At 38.4% G+C, this 27047-nt stretch overlaps 1 protein-coding gene across 1 annotated transcript; it reads left to right on the forward strand.

Annotated features, from left to right (window-relative positions):
* The first annotated feature begins 848 nt into the window (after positions 1–848).
* Positions 849–27015, forward strand: LOC140240522 (F-box/LRR-repeat protein 5-like). The gene is made up of 9 exons (XM_072320292.1): positions 849–944; positions 5962–6108; positions 7512–7706; positions 15212–15341; positions 16742–17002; positions 18153–18439; positions 18792–18874; positions 20769–21335; positions 25625–27015. The coding sequence occupies exons 1-9, from the start codon at positions 861–863 to the stop codon at positions 25851–25853; spliced, it is 1983 nt and encodes a 660-aa protein (XP_072176393.1). The 5' UTR covers positions 849–860; the 3' UTR covers positions 25854–27015.
* Positions 27016–27047: the final 32 nt, after the last annotated feature.

The raw sequence follows: 27047 nt of genomic DNA on the forward strand, positions 1-27047 counted from the left end.
TTATTGTTTGTTTCTATGTTTTCGTACATATTTTGCAGATGGTCCCCAGTTACTCGCGTCATAGCATGTTTACATGAAGACCTATACTATTTGACGTTGTCAACGCCTGAGCCATACCTTACAGTGTATGTCGATGTTACTTTCTTCGCGAGCGAGCGAAGCGAGCGAGCGCTTGAGAAAATTATACATTTTCCTACAAGATAGAATACTGTTCAGCTCTGTTACCTGTCTGAAGGCCGGCGTACAAACGTCATGCAATATGCCAAAATTGATACAATCACATTTCTGCTTCCTCCATTTTTTCCCCTCAAAATTCAGGGGGGGATGATTGTACAGGCCATCCCCCCTCCTCCATTTCAGGGGGGGATATATCCCCCCCCCATCCCCCCCCCCGGGATTTACGCCCATGATTGCAGCTCACAAGAAACTTGTGATTGATTTCTATCACAAGTCTTTATAAGACAGGCCCCTGGTCTCACTCTGGGCAGTGTTCGGGGTCAATTGCGGTCACGCATCATGCACACGGATTTGGATCCTGCTGAATTATTACGGATCTAGCGCCTTTTCGGAACAAAACTCATTTTCTTCGCCTGATTTCTCAATTTTCTCGTAACAATTTCAATTCTATGAAGAGTTTCTTGTATAATAATGTTAAAAGTCAATACATTTCTGTCAAAAGGTCGGCAACTGAGCATTCATCCGTGAAGGGTATAAGATACGCCAAGAATCAACAACATCATCATGACAACCCTGTCTCTTTTCAGTACATGATCGAGTCTTGAGCGTAGGCTAATAATATTGATGACGTCATCATCTTCCACCCTCCGCCTCCACACCATCACAAATTCAGAGCGGACACCATGGCTCCTGCGCCAGCCGAAATTGATGTTTTTTCTGGTCCTCATAGTCGTATGAAACGGCTTGTACAGTTGTATTCAGACAAGGTAGGCAGTTACATAGGTAGTTTCCAAATTACCCTAGATGGGTTCGTTACACCAAAAGTTGTCCTGTGAAGTTCGTCAGCTGGGCCACATTATTATGTGTGGTGTAACGTTAGTGTCTAACGTTAGTCATAATACGTAATACATATGGCCCGTCCCGTATGACTAGACGTAGCCGTAGGTAGCCCGATAAGACGCCGCGCGCTCATGTGCTGTATAATGCATGTGTTTATACATGTGTTAGTACATGTAGCTAGTATGACGAATTGGCCGCTGAAGTGAACAGCAATTCCCCAATTACATGTATGATTAGACTAGACTAGATTCTATATCAACACCAATTTTTGCTCGAAGGAGAGTAGATCTAGTCAGGGGGGCATTTCATGGAGCATTTTGTCCGACAAAGTTGTCACTTAACCTTGTCGGACAAACTTGCTCTCGGCCAATCAGATGCAAGGCCAAGGATTTCAGTAGCTTGTAAACAGTTTGTCAGAAAAATATCCGACCAGAATGCACCATGAAATGCCCCCCAGAAGTTTCAACTTCATTTGATGAAGTCCTGTTAGTGTTAACATTATTGGAATAGAAATCTATACAAGCTTGTAGGCCTAAGTAGAAAAAGTAAGTAAATTTACAGTAGATCTAATAGACTCTTAACGTTAGAGTGGTCTAAAAAAATGTGTACAAAGTCAAAAAAGGACAAACCGATTATTGAAGTAGATTCGAGAGCCATATCATAAGATCAAAGATTAAAAATTGATATGTTGACTATGACTAATGAGTATGGACTATGGTTAGCGATGCCAAATCGGCCGCCCTTTTTCCTATGTATAGAACGTATACTCTGTTTACGTGTTAAACATGGTTCCAAATTTCGTTGATTTTTGCTATCAATTTAGATAACCTACCTTCAATCTCACTCAAAACTTCATATATTTACAATCCGATGTTTGTAAATGGTTAAAATACCGGTATACGTTGCGATAGCATTGAACGATAAACTGTTTACGGATTTTGCACTTGAAATGCGCCGTGAAAATGGTTCGAACGAGTCATGGAGACCGCCATTTTGAATCACGTCCCTGCAAATTGAGCTAAGCATCACATTAGAAAGTATCGTGATACACGAGATTTCGGTATCTGTACGTGAGCGCACTTGCGTAGATCAATCAGTGAACACTACTGCTACGAATTTATGAAAAAAATCCGAATAATTTTGAGTATGTACAATGTATATCAAATTTAACAGGATTTTTCGAGCTTGTCTGAATTGGGTGTTAAAAAAGCAACTTTGAAGACTGTTTCCATACCCCTAACGTTAGACTTAAGTTTTCAGCAGTTTTCATACATATTCTGAACGAGTGATATGTCAGCTTTCCAATGATACCAGAATAGCTGCCTATCATCGTAACGCAAAAAACCGCCAGCGGGAAATCCCGGGGCATGTCTACTGCCTGAACCGGCGATATGGGAGGAAAGTGTACATTAGTCAATGGGAAATCTGGTTGTGAGATGGTCGCGAGAGTGTATCATATGAAATGATTAGAGAGGGGTACTGTTTATCTTTTCCTGGTTTATTTAGTTCTTGAAATGCAATAATGAATCATCCATCATTTTGATTTTTAAACTACAACATGTTGTAGATTTTAATTTATTTGTGAATTTGTTTATTTAGGGCCTATTTTTTATTATTATTATTTTTTTCAAGAGATATCATGTCTATCATTTTGGTTCCTGTAATGTTAGGTGTAGCGACTGTAGGATTAACTTTATCTAGATTTCCATGAACAATTCAACTGATGCAAAAATATTTATAAAACAATTGCAGACCTGCCTTCTTGTTACTGTTTGTGTTTTTATGACTCCGCCACGAAGTGGTGCCGGAGGCATTATGTTTTCGGGTTGTCCGTCCGTCCGTCCTTCCGTCTGTCCGTAATGAATTTTGTGGACAGGGTAACTATCAAAACCTTTTGAGGTATCCTAATGAAACTTGGCATGTATGTGTATAGACCTTATGCATATGACGTCACACTGTCTTACTAACTGAAGGGCGCCCTCCCTCAGAGGGCAAGCGATGCGTTGCTAGAGCGTGCTTTTACACGCGAGGCAATGGGCATTTACACACAACATCGGTGTTTCTTTTACTGTCTTTTCTATTGCATGTAATCTACAGCCCTAGATCGGGAAATTCAAGCTTGTATAGCAAAATCGACATTTGATGTATGCATTGCACTCACCAGGTTAATGATATATCCAACATTTTGGCACAATTTTCATGAAAAAAGATGCAACTACCAGCGGTTGTAACAGCTCATCAACCTACGAATTTAGCCAATCGCATGCGAGGTAGATTTCTACGTGTTTTTTACTAAAACATGTACCTCGCATGTGATTGGCTAATGAAATTCAAAATGGCGACATACATTCAGCGAACGGCGATGTTGCGCTATGGATACAAATTTCTGCGATATAACCTAGGAATTCTGTAGTTGCTGTGAGTATTTCGATTGCACAATGTGAGAAAATTACCCAAATATTGCTGCATAATGTGTCATGTCATGTCAAACTTGTTTGATGGTAAAAAAAAACCTTCCACTAGCCTGGGGACTGGCGGCGAGTGAGGCGATCGCCGCTAGCGCGCATAGGAAAAGCACATAACTAGCTGCACGCCTTTGCGATGTCAAGGACTTCGCTTGCCCTCTAAGATGGCGTCGCGAGAGGTTGTCAAGCGAGTGATGACGTCAATGCATAAGGTCTTTTAGGGGGTGAAGTTGTGCCTATCAACTTTTGGGTGCACATGCTCAAGGTCAAAGGTCAAAAGGTCAAGGTCAAATACATAAAATTTCACTATTTCCATCATATCTATGCAATGCCTGAAGATATTTTCTTGAAACTTAGTGTATGCATGTATTACCCAATTAAGATTCTCTGGTGAAAGTTTGGGTCATGAGGTCAAAGGTCAAAGGTCAAAAGGTCAAGTAGAAATATTAAAACTTCACCTTTTTTCTCTGTACCTTGGAAATTGTTCAAGGTTTCTTCATGGAACATAGTATATATACATGTACTGACTGGCAGTGATTATCTGGTGAATTTAGGGTTCATGGGGTCAAAGGTCAGGGGTCAAAGGTCAAGGGCAACACTTCAAAATTTTACTATTTCCCTCATGTTTATGCAATGCCAGCAGGATTATTTTTTTGTAACACTTCGTGTATGCATGTAACCTAATAGAGATTCTCTGGAAAGTTTTTTTTTTTTCTTTTGTTTTTGCCTCAAAGGTCAAAAGGTCAAAGATCAAGTGAAAGTGCTGAACTAAGTTTTTCCTCCATATCTCGGAAGTGGCTCAAGTTATCTTGAAATGTACTACATATTTATGCATGTTCTGCCTGACAGTGATTATCTTATGAATCTTAGGGTCAAAAGCCAGATGAAAATGGTAACAATTTACTATTCAATACAGAAATTGCACTTTTTCTCCATACCATGAAAATTACTCGATGCATAAACGTATGAATGGGTCAAAGTCAAGTTAAAGTCCTTAAATCCCAAATACATGCTCTCCTATTCATCCAATTAAACCTAGGTCAAGGAAGGTGAACATTCAACACATTTGTGACAAACTTGTCATTTTAACATTTTGCCAGTTTTGTGAAAATGTAATCACACATTGTCCACATGTACTATCTAGACCTATTAGGAGAATCATGCATTATTGCGGAGGCATACCAGTCGCCATAGCGACATTTCTAGTTCCCTGATGTTTTAGGGAAATTGAGGTTTTGAAGAAGGGGGAGAAGTTGAGTGTGCCCCAGATTGGATTGCATTTAGAAGAAAAAAAAAAAGTAAAAATGGGACAAAAGTGGAATAAAAATGGGGGGGGGGGCATGTGCCCCCAATGAGATCACTAAAAAATACACAGTTTGTGACTTGTGATGCTTATTAAATATTTCTAATTATATCAACATGACAAAGTTACTCTCTTTATGTTGACATCATATCTCAATGCTGTGGTAAACTTTCATTTCAGCACTGATTGAAAAATGTATGAGTCTTCATGGTGTGTACTACAAGTTGTGTATCCTGTAATATGTAAATTAAGTTGAGTAATAATGCATGACCATGTAATTGTTACATATCTTTGCAAAATAGATCTAATGTTTATTTTCAAGACCAGCAATACAATTTATATTGTACATTACACAAATTTTGCACTTGTGGTTCACATCCCACAAACCACTCCATCACTGACTATTATAGGCAGATTATCTTATAGCGATTCAGGCATGTCAAATGAAGCTTGATGATGTGCTCATTTGTATAATTATGTATGCAAACATGTTCTGTAGGCCCTATATGTTACATACATGTAATGATATCAAGGTGAAGAAGGCCCTACATTTTTCTCATAATCAAAGGTTTACATGTAGTCAGGTAAGGATTAAAAAAAAAATAGTCTTGGTATTGCGGCAAATTTGATGCATTGTACATTGCGATCTCATTTGCATATTACACTAAATTTTCCCCGAGTATAGGTCTACAAAAAAAAAAAAAAAAAAAAGCTTCTGAGTATATTAGATGTTGAGATAAATTAAATATTCATTGTAAATGCTCTTTCAATGCTAATTTATTATTTTTCTTACAATTATATTGTCTCAAATGCATTTCTTGTGAACAGCCAGGAGGAGCCGGCAGACACTTTTGAGAACATGCATACGTAATAGATGAGCTCATTTGCATACTTGCCACTACTTCACAAAAATATGTCGACTGAAATTAAAGAGCATGTCATAAGCTTCAAAATGAATGGTCACTCAATATACTTCACATGAATTTAAAAAAATTCCTTTGGCATCGCTACCATGGTATCACTGGTGATGAAATTAATTGGTTTTGATATGCCATGGGCAAAATGATACACACTGAGTAGAATTCAAACACAGAACAAAAAAGAGAAATGAAAGTCTAGGGAAATCAGTTTTAATCTTCTATCGTTTGTTTACAAAATGTTTACATTTTGTTTCAGTTATCAGAAGTAGATGTATCCAGCTGTGCTGACCTACGTGCTTTGCTGTGGAGTCTGAGGTCCACATTCACAGAGTTCAAAACACATGAGCACATTGAAAATGAGTGCATCATGTGGAAATTGAAGAATCGCTTGCAGTTTCTCAAGGTAAGAATACAAAGATGACTGCTGGCCCTTTAATCTGACATAAAAGAAGTCTACTTGATTGACTTCGCAGTGCTGAGAGGGTGATCTATATGGGGATCTAATGCTTGTGCATTCATTTGCTCCCATCATCGGTTCCCTGATTTTGCTCCTAAAGGTTTACTCGGCTTTGGTATTTTGTAAACTACACAAGTACTTTAACTGAGAATGAATATCTTGTGTGTCGAGTTTATCATACTGCTAATATCTGAAAGACAATGCTGCATTGTGTAAATGCAAATAATATGTGTTGCGTAACACATTGCTAAGTGTCAGTCAGTGCAATTGAGAAAGGCAGGGTTGGTTGGCTTGTATTGAAGAACGTTTTGATGAGGTATTCTGTGCATACCAGTATTTATCCACTGTATCCTGTGCAGGAGCATGTTAGTAACCATACAGTTTTCCTTGATATGAAGGGGAAAGAAATGCAAACGTTGCTAACAGACATTCTCAAGAAAGAATTTTTATTAAGGTTATTAACCAGAATTCAATGAATACTCCACAGTATGTATGGATATTTCTCAAATTACAGGTTAAAATGCATATAATGAATTATTTCAGATTTGAAATAACAGTAATGCATGAAGATGTTTACCTTTTAAAATCTATCAAAGGAAGAGAGTTGAGATCATTCATTGTTTTGGAAGAGTCAAGTGCAGCCGTACAGATATTGCTAAAACTCTCAAAATCTAACCTGAGTGTCCCTGAAATGGTGATGTTACATGCCACCAATTATTTCACACAATATTTAACTTTTTGAGAACTGGCCTAATTTGGTTGCCACTGTTGTGTCTTAGAGGACTAATGTGACACAACTATCCCTGAAAAAACAGGGATTAATGTCTCCTCTAAGCTGCAAACTTTTTCATACCCGCCCAAACCGATTTATAAATTTATTGCCAAATGCTGTAGTACAATGAAAGCTTCACTTGCGATTCCATTCCTGTCACATGGATGGTGATTGAATATCAAGCGGTGTCCCCTATTGGATTTGCGAGTAAATTGTAAATTTTTGTCTCTGTTTGGTGTACAAAAGTCATGCTTGGGCAATATAGTACTACTGGTCATTTGAAAGAAAAATAGTCAAAAGATTTGTCATAAAATTTCATTGTAGAGCAGAATGTAATTCTAACAGAACCTAGAAACTTTTCTTGTTGCAAACCAAAACTGACAAAAAATTTAGAGGAAAGAGTGACTTTTTAATTATCAAATCTGTTGACGTTTTTAAAATGAAACTGAAAAATCTTAGATAACATTCCTTCATACAAGCACAGGATTTTCTCAAAGATTTTGAAATTTATGAACTGAAGATTAACGATGCCTATTTGTAGTATGTGATGGTAAGGTATTGAAATTGATGTTCTTAGGTGGAAATCGATGCAGTATCTGAGGTGCACTCTGACAACAAGTTGAGTGAGATGGTGACACTTGTGGAAGAGGGCTGTACCAAGGCTGATCGATGCACCTGTCCCAAGGAGGCAGCCACCATTGGCCACAACCTCATCAGAGCACTCCACAAGTTTACAGATGATTTCCTGCCACACATGCAAGAGGAAGAAGAGGTGATGCAACAAGCTTTCCTCTAGTACAAATGGAGAGGCTAGTGATCATTTTAATTCATGTCAATAATAGACATGATGCTGGCCTCCATCAAAGTTACGGGTTTAAGAAGTTTGTTAACTCACCGGAGCTATTTTGATCGCTTTTGTCCATCATCCGGTTTGTATTTTACTTTCCTGCAGTTTTGTATTGTTTGTCTTTCAAGTACACAGTCTAATTTTGACCAAATTTAGTAACAAACGTTCCTAAAGGTAGGGAATACACAATTTCCCTTCTTTGTAATCTGATTCCTCAGCCATTAAAATCTGTAATTTATGGGATCTTTTCTTAAATTATTCTTAAAGCTTTTAAAGGTGTCATTGTTTTAGAGACTCATACAGGTAAAGATTAGTTATTGTCCATAGCTGTTTTGGATATTTATACCCCCGCATACATGAAGTGTATAAGGGGGTATACAGGAATCAGTGTGTGGTCGGTCGGGCGGTCCATTGCAAATCTTGCATTGCGAACTCCTCCTACAGTTTTGAAGCAATTTTGATGAAACTTGGGGTACATAATGACATTAAGGTGTAGATGTGCGAGACATGTTTTTTGTGTGTGTTGGAGAAAGCATTGCCAAAGTAACCGAAATTTTCCCAAATCCTTGTGGAGTGAACTACTTCCACAGTATTTAAGCAATTTATTTCAAATTTGGTATGTATAATGATCTATAGGTGTAGTTCTGCAAGGCACACTTTGTGTTTGTACCTGACAAGGCATTGCCATGGTAATGGCATATTTTCTTGAAAATCTTGTGGAGTGTACTACTTCCACAATTTTGAAGCAATGGAACTCAAATTTGGTGTGCATATTGACATTGAGGTGTTGATGTGCAAAACATATTTTTTTTGTGTGTGTTTGTCAGAGAAAGTGTTGCCATGGTCGCCACAATTTCCCCCAAACCTTGTGGAGTGAACTACTTCCACAGTGTTAAGTAATTTATTTCAAATTTGGTATGTATAAATATAATGATATATAGGTGTAATTATGCAAGACACAGTATGTGTTTGAACCAGACAAGGCATTACCATGGTAATGGCATATTTTCTTGAAAATCTTGTGAAGTGAACAACTTCCACAATCGTGAAGCAGTCAAACTCACAAGGTTCTCACAAGGTACTGCACACATAACACACACACACACACACACACACACATAACCTTTTATCAAACCCTGGTTCAATTCTTTTTCATAGGAATCTGGGCTGCGGGAGCAGGGGTATTAATCATCTTTAGTGATATTTCTAGTTTAGACAGTTGTGATTTATTTAATGGCAAGGGGCACCACAGAGAGATTGTATCAAGGTCATATCTATTATATAGCCAGTGAGCATTAAGCCATGTGGGGTTTTTGCTTTTGCTTTATATAACGATTATGTTCATAATAAAAAAAAAGAAAAAAAAGAATAAGTCCCTGAACATGGACCTACTAACGATTGGACTTGCACTGAATCCAACCACTTTGAAGGATGAGATCCGCCGCCACCTGATTATGCGCATCTTAAAGGTGCATAGTCCCTCTAGTGTAGAGGGCGCTGTTGATGATACTGCCGATCACCGTTAGCATTGATGTGAAGATTGCCGAAGTTGAGCTGTCATCAAGAGTAAAGCGTGAAGGTGTTGCTAAGTAACGTTGCCTTCGTTGTCTTCTCTGCGCATCACGCAGTCTGTAGTAATGCCAGGGTGCGTGCATATGTGCTTCTTATTATGACATCACAAAAGAAGTTTGCTAAAGCTGTCATCCCCTCTAGCCGAATCATGAGCCGAACTGTGATCGGACCACTGACTACAGTGGATCAGACTTCTTCGGACTCGGGGGAAGTGGGCCAAAGCATAAGCGCCAAAGAGGAGTCGATAGCATAGGTCTCTTTTGGAAACTTGCGCTGTGTGCCCACATACGCATATGACTACAACACCGGGACCATGCACCTTTAATCAGTGCATACAGATGTCTCAAAGATGATGGTTGCATAACATCATGCATTGTCACTGACAAAGAATTGTTTCCATAGTCCTGGTTTTATTTGACTGATGCACTTTTTTTGTCCCCGCCGAACGAGTTCGAGCAGGGGACTATGAAACGGGCTCCGTACGTGTGTGTGTCCGTGTGTCCATGTGTCCGTGTGTCCGTCCGTGTGTGATCAAAATGTTCAAAATGCTACTCCTTTGCCATTACTAACCCGATTTTGATTCTGTTTGCTTTATATGATAGCACTACATGGGAGCTTTGAAACTTCTATACAGAATTTCAGTTGTGACCTTTGACCTTGACCTTTGACCTATATTGTACATTTTGCTTCAAAATGCTACTCCTTCGCCATTTCTAACCCGATTTTGATTCCGTTTGCTTTATATGATTGCACTAGGTGAGGGCTTCAAAACTTCTACATAGCATTTTGACCTTTGACTTCTTTGACCTTTGACCTTGATCTTTTTACCTATATTGTACATTTTGCTACTAAATGCTACTTCCGGCGGGGACATATATTACGCACCGCGTAATTTCTACTTTTCCTTGTTCAGATGAAAACATCTTTGAATAAACACCAGTGATGAGAAGCAGCAAACCTCCGAACATGACTGATTTTGTGTCATTGGATTAGAATGTAGAACTTACAGATTCACTCACTTGCACTCAAACATATGACCTTGCCTAATAGTAAGACAAACACAGAATTTTGACCTTTGACTTCTTTGACCTTTGACCTTGATTTTTTACCTATATTGTACATTGCCTACAAAATGCTACTCCTTCGCCATTTCTAACCCAATTTCGATTCCGTTTGCTTTATGTGATGGCACTAGGTGAGGGCTTCAAAACTTCTACACAGAATTTTGACCTTTGACTTCTTTGACCTTTGACCTTGATTTTTGACCTATATTGTACATTTTGCTACAAAATGCTACTCCTTCGCCATTTGTAACCCGATTTCAAGTCCGTTTGCTTTAAGTGATGGCACTAGGTGAGGGCTTCAAAACTTCTACACAGAATTTTGACCTTTGACTTCTTTGACCTCTGACCTTGATTTTTGACCTGTATTGTACATTTTGCTACCAAATGCTACTCCTTCGCCATTTCTAACCCGATTTCGATTCCGTTTGCTTTATGTGATGGCACTAGGTGAGGGCTTCAAAACTTCTGCACAGAATTTTGACCTTTGACTTCTTTGACCTTTGACCTTGATTTTTTACCTATATTTTACATTGGCTACAAAATGCTACTCCTTCACCATTTCTAACCCGATTTCGATTCCGTTTGCTTTATGTGATGACACTAGGTGAGGGCTTCAAAACTTCTACATAGCATTTTGACCTTTGACTTCTTTGACCTTTGACCTTGATCTTTTTACCTATATTGTACATTTTGCTACTAAATGCTACTTCCGGCGGGGACATATATTACGCACCGCGTAATTTCTACTTTTCCTTGTTCAGATGAAAACATCTTTGAATAAACACCAGTGATGAGAAGCAGCAAACCTCCGAACATGACTGATTTTGTGTCATTGGATTAGAATGTAGAACTTACAGATTCACTCACTTGCACTCAAACATAGTGAGCTATTGCGATCACTCTTCGTCTGTCGTCCGTCGTGCGTAAACTTTTTACATTTTCATCTTCTTCTAGAGAACCCCATGACCAATTTTCACCAAACTTGGCAGGTAGCCTCCCTAGGGGGATAGGATCTCAATTTGTTCAAATGGGCACCATGCCCCACCTGGGGGGCCCCAGAGAGGCCCAAACCTCCCAAAAGTAAGGAATCTGAAAAAATCTTTTTCTCTAGAACCAGAAGTGATAGAGCTAATTTGATACTATGAGTATGAGTTGGTACATTGGTGACTGTAGTTTCAAGTTTGTTCATGGCGGAATCAGGGGTGCCCCCCTTGGGACCTAGGGGAAGGGGGTGCGGAGGGGTTCCTAATGGGGCCCAAATTGTACATTTTTATCTTTTTCTTGAAAATACCGTAATGAATTTTCACCAAACTTGGCAGGTACTAGTAGCATCCCCAGGGGGATAGAATCTCGTTCCCATCATATGGGCACCATGCCCCACCTGGGGGCCCCCAGGGGCCTAAATTGGGGCCTAAATTGTAAATTTTCATCTTTTTCTTGAAAACCCCATGATGAATTTTCACCAAACTTGGCAGGTAGCATCCCTAGGGGGATAGAATCTCAATTCTGTCAAATGGGCACCATGCCCCACCTGGGGGCCCCAGGGGGACCCAACCCACCCCCAGTTAGGAATCTTTAAATGTTTTCTCTAGAACCAAAAGTGATTGAGCTAAGTTAATACAATGAGTCAGTATAGATGACTGTTATTTCAAGTTTGCTCATGGCAGAATCAGGGGTGCCCCCCCCCCCCCCCTTGAGACCCAAGGGAGTTGGCTGGAATGGGTCCAAATGGTGATGTAAATTGTACATGTTCATAATCGTTGAAAACCCGTGATGAAAATTCAGGTAGCATGCCAGGGGGTTAAGATCTCAATTTGTTCAACAGGGCGCCATGCTCCCCTTTGGGAACCGAGGGGGCCTAATCCCCCCCCCCCCCCATGAAGGAAATAATTACAATTCTTTTCTAGATTCAGACTTGATAAAGCAAAGTTACTTTGAGTTTGTACATTGATGACTGTAGTTCCAAGTTTGTTCATTGCAGTGCCCCCCCCCCCCCCAACTTGGGGGGGGGGGGAGGGGGATCCAAATGCACCTCCAAAATTAAGGAATATTCATTAATATTGTTCTCTAGAATCAAAAGTGATAGGGCTTTAAGTCTGTCTTTTTATGCCTTCGCCAACGAAGTGGCCGGAGGCATTATGTTTTCGGGTCGTCCGTCCGTACGTACGTCCGTATGTCCGTACGTACGTCCCGTTTGGTTTTTGTCGATATCTCAAGGACCGTGAGGTGGTTTTGCATCAAACTTGGTATGAGGGTATATCCTGGGGGGATGATACTTTGTTTGGATTTTAGGGTCATGGGGTCAAAGGTCAAAGGTCACAGGTTATTTTGTGAAAAAAAGGTTGAAATTTCATGTTTTTCTCCATATCTCGCAAATGGTTCAAGGTATATTCATGGAACTTAGTATATATGCATGTACCGATGGGCAGTGATTATCTAGGGAAGTTGGGGGTCATGGGTCAAAGGTCAGGGGGTCAAAGGTCAAGGTCAACTCCTCGAAATATCACTACTTTCCTTATATTTATGCAATGCCTGAAGGATTTTTTTTTTAACTTGATGTATGCATGTATAACCCAATATATATTCTGTGGGAAGTTTCTTGCCAAAAGGTCAAAGGTCAAGTGAAAGTGCTAAACTGCACTTCTTCCTCCATATCTCAAAAGTAACTCAAGGTATTATCATGAAACTTACATATTTATGCATGTTCTACCTGACAGTGATTCTCTTTGGAACTGTGAGGTCAAAGGTCAAAGGCCAGGTTTAGATAATACTATTTTACCATTTGATACTGAAAATTATACTTTGCTCAATACCTTGAAAATTACTCAATGCATAAACTTATAAAAGGGTCAAAAGTCAAGTAAAAATCATCAGTTCCCCCAAATACCTGCACTCTGATGTTTTAATCATTCATCCAATTGAACCTAGTTCTAGGAAAGTGAACATTCAGCACATTTGTGGCACACCTGTCATTTTAATATTTTGCCAATTGTGTGAAACTGTCATCACACATTGTCAACACATTGTACTATAGACCTATTAGGAGAACCATGCATTATGGCGGAGGCATACACCAGTCGCCGTAGCGACATTTCTAGTTTTTCAATACTACCTAGTCCAATATTCTATCAAGTACAGTGTACCTTGCAGACGTATTTTTACCAGTGTGATGGAATATGCAAATAGACACCTTGCCCCCAGCTGTCCAAGCTACCCCACCACAAGTTTCTAATGTTCTCAGGTAAGAGTCTGCCAGAATGCATGGAAGGTGAACTTGCGATACTCGGGTGAGTGCGAGACCCCCGGGTCTCTTGTCTTCTGTTTGCGTTTGTTACATACTCAAAAAGCTGCATCACTTCAGTGATCCCTCGCAAATATCCCCAAGTTGAATTATCCTTTGGGTTTATGCCAGGTTCAAGTGTGTGCGTGTGTGTCACACACAAACACACTGCTATAGCTTCTGACCATTCGACCATTGAGAATTACGGGTTTCTGGGACGAACACTGAACTAGGGCTTTCTATAGCTCAGTCTGTGTAGCATGGGGGTAGCAATCCGGAGGTCTCGGGTTCAAATCCCGATGGAATCCCATTTTCTTTGCTCATTTTTCCACTAGTTATTATTTTCTGCACATTTCACTCATCTTAGCCAAAGGCTCAAGTGGACTATTGCAGTTGTCATTGTTGTCATGGTCATTGTCTGTCCTCTGTTGTGCATCATACGTAAACTTTTTATGCCTCCGCCACGAAGTGTCGCCGGAGGCATTATGTTTTCGGGTTGTCCGTCCTTCCTAATCAATTTTGTGGACAGCGTATCTAAAAAACTGTTAGAGGTATCCTAATGAAACTTGGCATATGTATGAGTGGATGAAGTTGTGCCTTTCAACTTTTGAGCACACATGCTCAAGGTCAAAGGTCAAAAGGTCAAGGTCAAATGCTCAAAATTTCACCATTTCCCCTATATCTATGCAATGTATGAAGGTATTTTCTTGAAACTTGGTGTATACATGAACTACCAAATAGAGATTCCCCAGAGAGAGCTTTGGGTCATGAGGTCAAAGGTCAAGTGAAAATGTTAAAATTTCACTTTTTTCTCCATATCTCACAGATATTTCAAGGTATTTTAATGGAACTTAGTATATGCATGTACTGACTGGCAGTGATCATGTAGGGAATTTAGGGGTCAGGGGGTCAAAGGTCAAGGTCAACTCATCAAAATGTCATCATTTCTTTCTTATCTATGCAATGCCTGCAGGATTTTTTTTTTTCTTGAAACTTAGTGTAATACATGTATTACCCAATACAGAGTCTCTTGGAAGTTTCTTGCCAAAAGGTCAAAAGTCAAGTGAAAGTGCTAAATTTCACTTCTTTATATTATAAAAGGGTCAAAAGTTGGGTACAAATCCTCAAATCCCCAAATACCTGCACTCTTAGACAGTACAGCCATTCATACAAATAAACCTAATTCAAGGAAAGTGAACACTCAATGCATTTTTGACAAACCTGTCATTTTAATATTTTGCCAGTTACGTGAAACTGTCATCACACATTGTCAAGACATTGTGCTGTAGACCTATTCGGAGAACCATGCATTATGGCGGAGGCATACCAGTCGCCATAGCGACATTTCTAGTTTGACTTCTTCTTGAAAAGCCCAAGATGTTTATGTCAAATTCAGGCATGACCCCATCAGGGCCCAATGGGGGCCAATTCCCAATGTTTTCATTATCTCCTTGAAACTGCATTGTCAAATATGTGGTTGTGACAGATTACTCTGTATTTCCTTCCAACCACAGATCTTCCAACCATTGCTGATGGAATACTTCAGCTACAGTGAACTGAAGGAAATCAAGTCTGATGTGATCAAGAGGCACCAACAATTAACCAAGTACTGCCCTGAAGAAAAGGGGGACAACCAAATCAAAGGTAATCATGCAGGGTCGTTAAGTAGACTCCGTTAATGCATACTTTTTCAACATTCCCATCTGTGTTCAGCAATGCATTATTTTTCTACATATTTATCTGTGATTGTAAGCCATTTTGTACAATTAATTTAGTTCCAAATTGTAATTGTATACAAAATTGTATCAATTGTAATCAACCCAATAGCATAGGAGCAACAAACACACCACCCTGGTTCGTTTGCTTTATCAAAGAAATATTCTTTGATTTATTGTTCACAAAGTTAAGTCATCTATCTACAGGCATGCAATCGGAGATAACTCTTCATCTTGTAATTATCAGTACTTGTTAGTATCAAACAAAATTTTTGTCTTAATTAAAAATTGCTCAGTGATTGTTATACAATGTTTGTCTCTGATTTCTCAAATTCAAGACAAAATCCGTAGACAAGATTTCAGTGGAGTTCAGTCTTGATTTAGAAAGCTGAATGATGCACAGCTAGCATACACATTGATAACCATTAACCTTATTCTGCTTGGGGGGGTCAAATTCACCCCCTCCACATTTCACGCCACGATTTCGCAACACGCAAAGATTTCGTTGCGTCGTTTCATGACTTTTTTCATTTAAGTCTCCTGCATATTTTGAGACCAAATTTGCGACGTCCGGGTACACTGTTCTGAAGTTACATAATGTTTTGCATAATGCATGTCAACCTGAAAACAGCTCAAATTCATGATATCGTGCGCAAATCCAATGCAAACTGTGGTTTGTTTTTTTGTTAAATTGATATAAATTGGATTATTTCAACTTTTAACCATTTAAATTAATCAATTCTACGGTTTGGTTCTACTGTAGATAAGCTTGAAAAAGTGCCTGCCACAAATTTTGGCAAAATGAATAATAGAAAACAAAAGGTTGAAATACAATAAAATACATAAGAAATCGACAAAACAATAAAAAACAAAAGAAACTGATTTTTATTGTGCTATTTTTTTACAAGAAAATTGTTGGATGTGTCTTGAGGAACTCTGACACAAAACTTTAGCAATCCTTCAGTCTTTTTAATGGAGTTATAGGTGAAAAAATGATTTCATGCATAAATTTGCATAATTAATTAACTAAAAATAAAAAGCAAATATTTTTCAATTGTATGACCATGCAGTCTTGTGGTTGACATCTGGCTCTATCTTCAGGCAAAATTTTGCGGCGATCACGCGATCTGCGGCCGAGAACTGAAGGGGGGTCAAAATGACCCCCCCAAGTAAAATCTTGGTCTCAAATAGCCCAGTTAAAATAGGGTTAAGTTTTGTGATGGTATCCATATTAACTGTAAGAATTGTTTATTCATTATTTGCTGTGCCTTACGAAATGACTGGCTGACTTTTTTGTTTGTTTGTTTTTTTAATTCTTTGCATTAAAAGCTGAGAAGGAGAGTGACTCCAAGGATCTGAGCTGTAACAGTGATAATGCAATCCTGGAACAGGAGGAGGATCTTGATGATGATGATGATGACAACAGTCTGAGTAAGATCCAGGGTCTGCCAATGGAAGTCCTCCTAAATATCTTCTCCTACCTTAACCCATGGGAGTTGAGCCAGTGCAGCATGGTGTGCTCTAGGTGGTCTTGCCTAGCTCGGGATCCCTGCCTCTGGAAACACCTTTCTCCAACGCGCTGGGCTAGAGGTTAGTGCTTGGCCAATGAAATTGAACACTTTTTGCCAGGGGTATGTATGTCATTGTGCTTGGTCTTTGTGCTGTGTAAAAAGATTGGCACTACAAAATATCCAGAATATGTTGGTGATTTGATGAATTGAAAAAAGAAGATGTATTTATTATGTATTTATTTATTTATTTATTTGTTTATTTATTTATTTATTTATTTGTTTGTTTGTTTATTTATTTATTTATTTATTTATTTATTTATTTATTTATTTATTTATTTATGTATTTATGTATTTATGTACTTATCTTTTTTTTATTTATCTATTTATTTACATTTATGGTTTGACATACCTGAAAAGAATGCCAATACACTCCAATTAGAAATTAAAATTATTTTTCAAAATTCTGTTAGTATGTATGTTTGAGTCTGACAGATGTTATTCTGAGTAATGTAGCTATCTTTGGTTTTAAATATTAGTAATTGTTCATGGGATTATACTCATCGTAAATTGTCATGCCCCACCCCTCCAGATCTCTTATTACTTTTTTTCCCCTCGCTTTCTTTGTTGTTTATGTTAATACCCAAACACATCAGCATAAGATGAAGATGAATCTGACATTGTGTCTTAATTTTTGTTCGCATATTTGAGTAGAGTATTTGTTTGAATGCATGAAGATGTACCAGGATATACAGCATATTTTCATTTTAAGTGTACTTTCAGCAGTCACATTGAGTCGCATTTGAGTTTATAGTAGCTGTATAGAACTGTGAACCAAAGTTATTTTACTTACGGTAAAAGTGGAAATTTTCGCAATGTTGAAGTTTTCGCGCATTTCGCGCAAGCAGAAGGTAGTGCGAAAATAAAAGCACGCAAATATTTTTGCTTGCTATGTATTCCAGTAGTTGATGTCTTGTTTATGCAGAATTAAAAACACGCGAAACTCTTTTCACCCGGTCGAGCGCGAAAAATTAGTCGTGTGAAAATATCCACTTTTTCAGTACTTTGCCTCACCGTCATGGTCTGCTGCTAACTGAAATAATGACTGGGGAAGGGACATAATAATTGTCCGAGAAATTTACAGAGTTCAGATGTTATATTAGATCATGATAGTGGACAATGGATGTTTGATTTGTGTGTGGCATCCCACCCCTCGCCATGTACTTTTGCAGGTGACTGGCAGTTTCGTGCACCAGCCCAATTCCCAGATGACGATGAGGATGATCCGTATGACAGGGATGTGTACGTGGTCGTTGATGAGGATGCAGACTTTGACGAGTCCACTTCCTCTGCACTGGAGAGTGACTCCAGCAATACCAGCGTGGCCAGTTACCGTGCCGCGTGCATTCGACATGAGGCACGTATGCTGGTAGCCATGGTGAGATATCTGCTCCCTTATGTTGGACAGGGAGTGGAAAGCCTCAATCTGGCCAAGAGCAAGGGAGTCACTAATGGTCTGGTGAGTAAAGACTTGAGTTATCATACACACTTTTATGTCATTAGTCTTAACTTGTCCATGTTTCATTTTTTGTTTTAAGAGTTTTTGTCTTGAATTTGTCCATGTGGGAAAGTGACTAGCCTCCTTAAGAGTTTAAGTGCAAAATGCCTACCATCATCAAGTGATTACAACACGCATGTCAATTACCCAATTAAGCGGTACCTCATCATGCAGAGACTATTGCACCTGTACTGAACTGGTGATATTTTCACATTACAAATTGTTGCTGAAGTATGTTTCCTTTTTAACATAGAAAAACTCCTTTAATGGTTTATATTTATCAACATGTTTTTATCAATTTTACAATCTGTAGGTCTACAAATTGCTGACTCAATGCCCTAATCTACAGCATCTCAACTTGGCAGAAACTAAAGTGTCAGATATTGCTTTTAAAGGGTAAGTGAGGATATTATCGTAACCCTGTGAGATTGTTTTGTGCCAGGTATGTCTATAGTTTCATCTGTAATATGAGTGAAAGGTGGACACTTGATTCCCTGTGGAGACTTCTAGCATGAAATTTCATTCGACAGTCCTAGAGCAATTCTTGTTGTTTTTTATGTGTATTGATGACGGACAGAAGTTAAAGTGGTTTTGCACCTCAAAGGGGAAGATTTACCTTTTAGCAACTCTTCCTGATGAAGGCAGTTACTTGAAAGTGAAAAATGTGGGCAATATTTTGGCAGCATTAGATAAAGCTATTCAAAAACATCAGTAAATCATTTGATACTTCATCCTGTGTCTGCCTCAAATATGACCCCCTTTTATGTGAGAGTGATATCATTGTAGAACTACAGTCAACCTTTGCTTAAATCGACCTCGCATAAGGCGAATAATCACCTAAGTCAAAGGTCTTTTGAAGTTGTCTTCTCTTTGTGTTCTATTGATTTTAATCTCTCAAAAGTCAAATTTTCTCAAAGTCGACACTATTCCTTCAGTCCAAATAGATTCAGCTTAGGCAAAGTTAGCTGTACTTTGTGTGAATAAATGTTCGGTAAATTTTACCTCTTTTCAGTTCCATGCTAGAAGTGACCTCTGTGACTCTGCAAAATGTATGATATTAGATCCTAGTTGTAGGATATCCTCATAATATGATAACCATCATTCATATTTGAAAGGCAGAATCTTTGTGTTTGCAAAATGAAAAATAGACTATTTCACTCATTGTGACTGCAATGCAGTACAGGGGAACCCTGTCATAATGAGCTCACTTGCAACTAGGTACTGCTTTTAACAAGGTAAATTTGGCAAAATTGATTTTCCATTGCTGTATTTAATTCTTCTCTTTTTAAGTTCATGTACAAATAGTACCTGTTATAACGAGGTATAGTTGGCAGTCCTGGTGCCCTTGTTATAACAGTGTTTGCCTGTATTGCGCTGTTTGTCCATTTTCTGTAGAACCGGAAATTATGCTCATTGCTTTCAGGTTGCTCATTGTTATGCTAGACTGAATAAAACTGGAAAAACTTTTTTTTTTTTTTTTTTTTTTTTTTTTTTTTTTGGTAGGTGATATAGATGAATGAGAGATTTAAGAGAATGATTAATTCACAGCACTCATTGCATTTTGAAGCAAAGTGAAAGTGTTAATTAAAGGGATCGTATAGTTTTGGTTGAGACCTAATTTCAGGTTTCTAACATTTTGGTGAGATAATGAGAAACCTCATATGAAATATGAAAGAGCATGTAATTTTATGAGGAATTCAATGTTTATTTGATGAAAATTGGTATTGAAATGGCCGAGATATCCAAAAAGAGCGATTCTAACAAAGTGTGAGACCCACACTTTATTACAATCGCTTTGTTTTACTTTGTTTTTGGATGTTTCAGTCATTCCAAACCCGATTTTCATCAAATAAACTTTTAATTCCTCTTAAACTGGTATGTTCTGTACTATACCATTTGAAGTGTTTTCTTGGTATCTTGTAAAAAGTTAAAAGCCCAATTCTCATCTCCACCAATACTGTACCATCCCTTTAAGGATTAGTTTCTTTTATACTTGGTTGGCTTTTCACAGTTGATATCAGTGTGTTACTCTGGCTCACAGAGGCTTATTTTTTTTAATTTGTCATTTTCTCTAGAGATGAAAAGGATGGATAAAATACAAAAAGACATTTAATCCAGTTGCTGGGCAACAGTTAGGATAGGAGAAGTAAAATGAAACAAAGACAAGGCATGTGAGATATAACATCTATTAATATGTTACAATGTAACATTGTTAATTGTCATCTACCAGGTTATGACTCTGCCAGTAACCATGTTTGTTTGATTGATGCTCTATTTGCTTTCCTCTTAGCCTGGGCAAACATGGCAGTGGATGCAAGCTTAGGCACCTTGATCTGTCTGGCTGCACCAACATCTCTGATCTTACTCTCAAGAGATTGGCATCAATTTTGCAGGAGAAGGCACCGGTGCAAGCGGAGACTAAACGATTTGTACCATGCACACATGCAAAGAGCAGGGTTGCCAAGGATGAAACTCAGGCTTCATACTTTGAACATGTCAGTGACAAGAACGGTCGACCGCTGTATCGCTGCTCACCAAAAAAGACAGAAAAGGAATGCTCTGGCAGGTTTGCTTTTCACAATGAAAATGACAGAAAAGATATCCACAGGACAGCCCATTGCCTTGGTCACAAGAGCAGTGCAAATGACTCCTCACGTATACATCCCATACCAGACAACTCTCCAAGGACTAGAGGCTGCTCTGGCAGCAGCTGTACAGACAGTAATAAAGGGAGCAGTTGTCATGGTAACCAAGATGACGTTGTCAACAATCGTGTCACTAAGGATGGTTGCTATGAGAGAAACCTGGAGTTCCTGAGCTTGTCAGGCTGCTATCGCATCACAGATAGTGGATTGAGGTAACAAAAGAGTATGAGGTGCTAGATCAGGATGCCTGTTGATATACAACTGTTAGAGCCTCTGTTATTTATACCACATGAGGGTCTTCTCTTCAGAAAGAGAAAAAATACATATAAATATATAAAGTATATAAATAGATATTTTCTCAAGTGGCATTTTAGTGTTTGTTTTGTTATTTTTATTTCTTCCAGATACAATGAGCACTAGGGTCCATTGGATATGCATGGGAAATGTACTTGATCAGTGAAAATGTACATGATCAGTGAACAAAGCCAAGTTATGAGACAAAAATTGTATGCATGAAAAATTGTGTGACAGCATTGTGCTGGGAATTTTTATATTAAGTCTATGCCAGTATTCCGGCTTGACCTACAGTTCCTAGTGGCTAGTATTTATACCCCCGCCACATTTGGTGTGAAGGGGGTATATAGGAATCACCATGATGTTGGTCAGGCGGTCGGTCGGTCGATCTGTTGCAAAATCTTGCATCGCGAACTCCTTCTACAGTTTTGAAGCAATTTAATTAAATGAAACTTAGGGTAAATGATGATATTGAGGTATAGATGTGCAAGACATGTTTTTTGTGTTCGTCGGACAATGCGTTGCCATGGTAACCACAATTTTTCCAAAACCTTGTGGAGGGAACTACTTCCATAGTATTTATGCAATCAATTTCAAAATTGGTATCTATGATGATCTATAGGTGTAGTTATGCAAGACACTCGTTGTGTTTGTACTTGACAAAGCGTTGCCATGGTAACCGCATGTTTTCTTCGAAATCCTGTGGAGTGAACAACTTCCACAGTTTTGAAGCAATTGAAATCAAATTTGGTAGGCATTATGGCCTTGAGGCATAGATGTGGAACACATAATTTTTTGTGTTTGTCAGACAAAGCGTTGCCATGGTAACCATAATTTTACCAAAACTTTGTGGATTGAATAACTTCCACATCATTTGAGCAATTAAGGTCAAATTTAGTATGATGATCGGGAGGTGTAGTTATGCAAGACACCAATGTGTTAGTATAAGAAAAATGTGTTGCCATGGTAACCACTCATTTTTTTTTTTATCAAATTGAACCATTTAATCTATGAAGGTGAAATTTGGTGTGTATGATGCTCTTTAAGTGTAGTTTTGCAAAATGTCCTTTGTATTTGTATCGGACAATGCATTGCCATGGTAACCGCATGTTTTTTTGTTTTTTTTTAATCCTGTGGAGTGAACTTCTTCCACAGTTTTCAAGCAATTGAAGCCAAATTTGGTAGGCATTATGGCCCTGAGGTATAGATGTGGAACACATAATTTTTGTGTTTGTCACACAAACCGTTGCCATGGTAACCACACTTTTACCAAAACCTTGCAGATCGAATAACTTTTCCATCATTCAAGCAATTAAAGTCAAATTTAGTATGTATCATGATCTAGAAGTGTAGTTTTGCAAGACACCAATGTGTTAGTATAAGGAAAATGTGTTGCCATGGTAACCACTCATTTTTGTATCAAAATAAACCATTCAAGCAATGAAGGTCAAATTTGGTGTGTATGATGATCTTTAAGTGTAGTTATGCAAAATGTCCCTTGTGTTTGTATCAGACAATGCATTGCCATGGTAACCACACTTTTTACCCAAACCTTGTGGAACCAACTGTTACCATAGCACTCAAGCAACTGTGGTCACATTTTGTTTCTATGATTGCCCTCATGACATCACATACTATAAAGCAACACTAGGGGTGGGGGTATAATCACCTTCAATGATAATTCTAGTTTATACAGATTTCATTTGAAATGCATTTAACACATTCCCATGTTGAATATGTAGGTTTATTAAAATGTAACTTGTGGATGACCAAGGCTACGCAGTAGAGTTGTAGCTGCCATGCATCTGTTGGCCAGCTGCCGACAGTCACTAGTCTGTATACTAAAAATCTGTGACTCAGCTGGCCGGATGTCAGTACCTAATTTGGTGTAAGCGTCATGCTTGCTTCTTGCTCTTCCACGTGTATAACTAGTAAGATGCAGTTTACTATGTGCTGATACACACTTAAAGCAAACTAGTGCTGTGGTTTTGACTGCAGAGACCAGATTGTGAGAGGAGGAAAATGGCTTTTCAGTTTCTCGGGGAACGTAAGATATCAGTCTTCAGGCTCAAAGTGTGCTGGAAAGCTGCAGTCTTTTTTCACATGCGACATCTGAGAGCAATCTCCGTAATTCACTGTGATAAAATCATAAGGTTGACCAGTACGAGCTTATACATGTAGTTAAAACAGTTATATGTGTTTCAAACAGCTAATTCTGGGAAGAATTTTGTGTCTCAAGTTGGCAGTGTGTAGATCTTGTTTTGCTACAAATTTTGTATGAAGACATATGTAGCAATCAAGACTGAGCTTGATAGTTTTTTACTTTCACTTACCCCATTCAGGTGCCCTTACAGTGTATAACAAAAGAGTTTGCGAGCCCATCTGCGCACGTATTATCCATAATCTCATATCCGATCAATATTTCGCATCGTTCAGTGGCACCTGCAGTTGACTGTTCAAAGGGGAAACATGTACTGCTTGACTGCTTTCGCACAGGCGGATTATCAACCTTTCCATTTATTAACGACGGGGCAAAAAGAATCTCACTTGGGGGCATTGAATGCTCTTGGAGAATTGCGGAAGGAACAAGTCAAAGGAGACTTGTTCTGGGCTAGTAGCCCTGCTTTAACTAGTTTTTCATGACATCTCAACCTGGGATGACAGAGTCAGCAGTGTATGAAAATGCAAAATTTTAGAATATGTTGGCCAATAATAGGGAAATATCTTTTAACCTACATTTGATCTAAAAATGCATGACACTAGTGGGGGTATTATATTCATTGCTTGCTTTTCATTTCATCTAATGCATTGTAAAATTCATTAGATTTGGTATTTGACAGCAAATACGATGTCCTAATGATTTGTGACTTTTCAAACAAGAAAACATGATGATTTTCATTAAAATTTATCAATAAAGGGTATGCAAGTAGGTCAAAGATATGTCCCCAACAAAACATGTAGGGCTCCAGGGCTGGTATTCAATTCAATACATTAGTAAAGATAAGACATACACTGCATTCTTCATGTATTTTGCTTAAATCGAATACGTAGGCAAAAATGATATTCAAAGGATGGTAAATGGCTAAGGCAGGGCTCCACACTAACTTTTATTTTTGGTGGCCCAAAGGCAAACATCCGACCTTTTTTGGTGGCCCGATCAGGTCACCAAATTCTTCATTTCTGAAATTTTAGTGGCCCGACGTGCAATTTTGATGGCCCCGGGCCACCGGGCCACCGTTAGTGTCGAGCCCTGGCTAAGGATATGTGAAATAATTTCTCTAATTAAGTAAATACTCACACAACTTAGGTGTGTTTACTATCTAGAAGCGAGTTTTTGGCTGAGTTTTTGGCTAAGTATTTGGCGTACTCTTGATAGGACACATAGGACAGTCATTCATTGTTGCAAATTTGTTAACCTTTTGACCTGTTTGTAAAAATAGCTGCATTATTCATCATCGTCATAATCACCATCAAGAAATTCACCGTTTTGCATATCAATGAATACATCCTACTCTTAAAGACAATGAAACTGAACCAATCAAAAGATGTTGCTTTAATTGTGAAGGAATTTAATGCATAAACCAACTAATAGCACAAAACATCTTGCCAAAGAGTGAGTAACACAATTCACCCAATCTCACCAGTTGATCAGGTCTGTCTTTCTATGCTAAGGGATGCTTTCAACATATAGATGGTGACACTACAATCATTATCTCAATTATCCAGTTAGAGTTCTGATTATGCGGTGTGTAAAGAAAAAACAAAACAAAAAACAAACTGAGAAATTCACTGTACACAGTGACTACATGATTTTTGTGTTGACAGGATGATAGTCATAGAGAATTCTCATGCAAAATTATTCAATGCCAGTTGTTGATTCAGCCAATGTGTGGGCGTGTTGTCACAATTGTGCGTATTTCTTTTTTCTTCCCTTCTAGATGTTGTCTGCCTTAGTAAAGATCTAAGAAATGTCTTCAATACAGAATAAGCCAAATACTTAGCCAAGCCAAATGTATGGTTTCATTTGCATGCATACTTTGTAGATCTATATATCACACTGGTCAGTGATAGGGATCGATAAATCTCATCAGAGCATAACGAAAGGGCCATGTACTTCTGGCACAGGAGTTATTGTGTCAGAATGCAACTGCATACAGGAGATTATTATGCTCTTGTTAGTCATGGTATTGTTTCTGATTTATTGCAGGGCACTTTCTCAGGCTGGTGGCTGGCCCCATCTAAAACACTTGGACATGTCGGGCTGCCTGAATATCAGTGCTCTGGGGCTATCTCAGTTGGCGGAAGCATCCCCTGCCCTCAACCACCAGGAATTCTTCTATTGTGATAACATAGAAGAAGGTCCTTATGCTGATACAGCCAGCGGATGTCAAAACCTTCAGTGTAGCAACAGAGTGTGCTGCAGATCAGGGGAGTGAAGGACTGAGCTTCTGCTTCAGAAGGCATAAAAAGTATGAGCATAAAACATTGATGAAATATTTCGCCAGAGGATGTTGCATTTATCTATCTGATGTTTATAAGGTTGTAAAGTAATCATATATCCTTCCCTGTCAGCTTACAGTAAATGCTTGAGGAGAATAGTAAGGTATTCTGCTATTGGTAGTAATATACTTTTAAATAAACAAAGTCATGTCAATATTGTGGAAGTTATTCAGATTCTGTGCTGGCATAAACATGTTAGAAACCACATTCTACATAAGTCACTTGTTATGTCATTACAGAAGAAGTGGAAGTGCAGTAATGTAAAGGACTATTAGGGTCTATCAGGTCAAGTGTCAATTTGCTGCCAATCAATACAGGGCAGTCCCATTATTACGCCAGATACAAGAATCTGCATTTAACATGATAAATTGTGTGGTCCCAACTGGCCGTCATGTGTCAAACCCTAAGAATTTGTAGTTTCTTTTATTGAAAAAAAAATTTCAGGCAGAAAAGCAATGCATACTTCCTTTGAATATTCACTCTCTGTACTTAGCTGCCTTATCCCTTCGTGTTTGCGGTAAGAGACTACCTCCAGTGATGAGTGCCACTTTCTTGCATGTATGCTCCGTATTAGATAAGTTCAAAAACTTGACAATCGATTAGAATAATTATCTCTTTTTTTTTTCTGTGAGAATCACTCTTTAGACTTTTCACGTCATATTTCCTGCTTTCCTGTTCATCAGTATTGCATCATACATGTGCTATGTATCTAATTGATCATAGCAGAACATGTTCCTAAAGTGTACATTTGCTAGTGTGTTCTGAGTGTATGAATACAATAGTCCGGATATAACCTGTAAACCAGGTAAATTACCTGCACCTGATGATCTCATTGTACAGGTAATGTGATTCCCATGTACATGTTGCATTGTAAGATGATTTTACTAGACATATCAACATTCACAAGATTCCATTTTCAAACTACTTATTTCTGTTTGAAGTTTCCCTTTCAGTTCCTTAGAATCTTCACAGATTCAAAGTTAGAAGTTTTTTTTTTGTTTGTTTTTTGTTTTTGTTTTTGTTTTTGTTTTTTTTTTGTTGGAAAATAGCCAAAAATCACCAAAACCAAGGAAAATTTCCTTTTGGATGTTGCGGTCATCCCCCCCCCCCCCTTTTTTTTTTTTTTTTTT

Source organism: Diadema setosum, chromosome 2 (assembly GCF_964275005.1).
Source record: "Diadema setosum chromosome 2, eeDiaSeto1, whole genome shotgun sequence".
NCBI lineage: Eukaryota > Metazoa > Echinodermata > Echinoidea > Diadematoida > Diadematidae > Diadema > Diadema setosum.

Excerpts from the sequence above, each read along its gene's own strand:
- LOC140240522 (XM_072320292.1), top strand. The coding sequence starts at position 861 with ATGGCTCCTGCGCCAGCCGAAATTGATGTTTTTTCTGGTCCTCATAGT. Across the intron at positions 17,003-18,152 it reads TCCAACGCGCTGGGCTAGAG|GTGACTGGCAGTTTCGTGCA; the intron begins GTTAGTGCTTGG and ends GTACTTTTGCAG. Across the intron at positions 18,440-18,791 it reads AGGGAGTCACTAATGGTCTG|GTCTACAAATTGCTGACTCA; the intron begins GTGAGTAAAGAC and ends TACAATCTGTAG.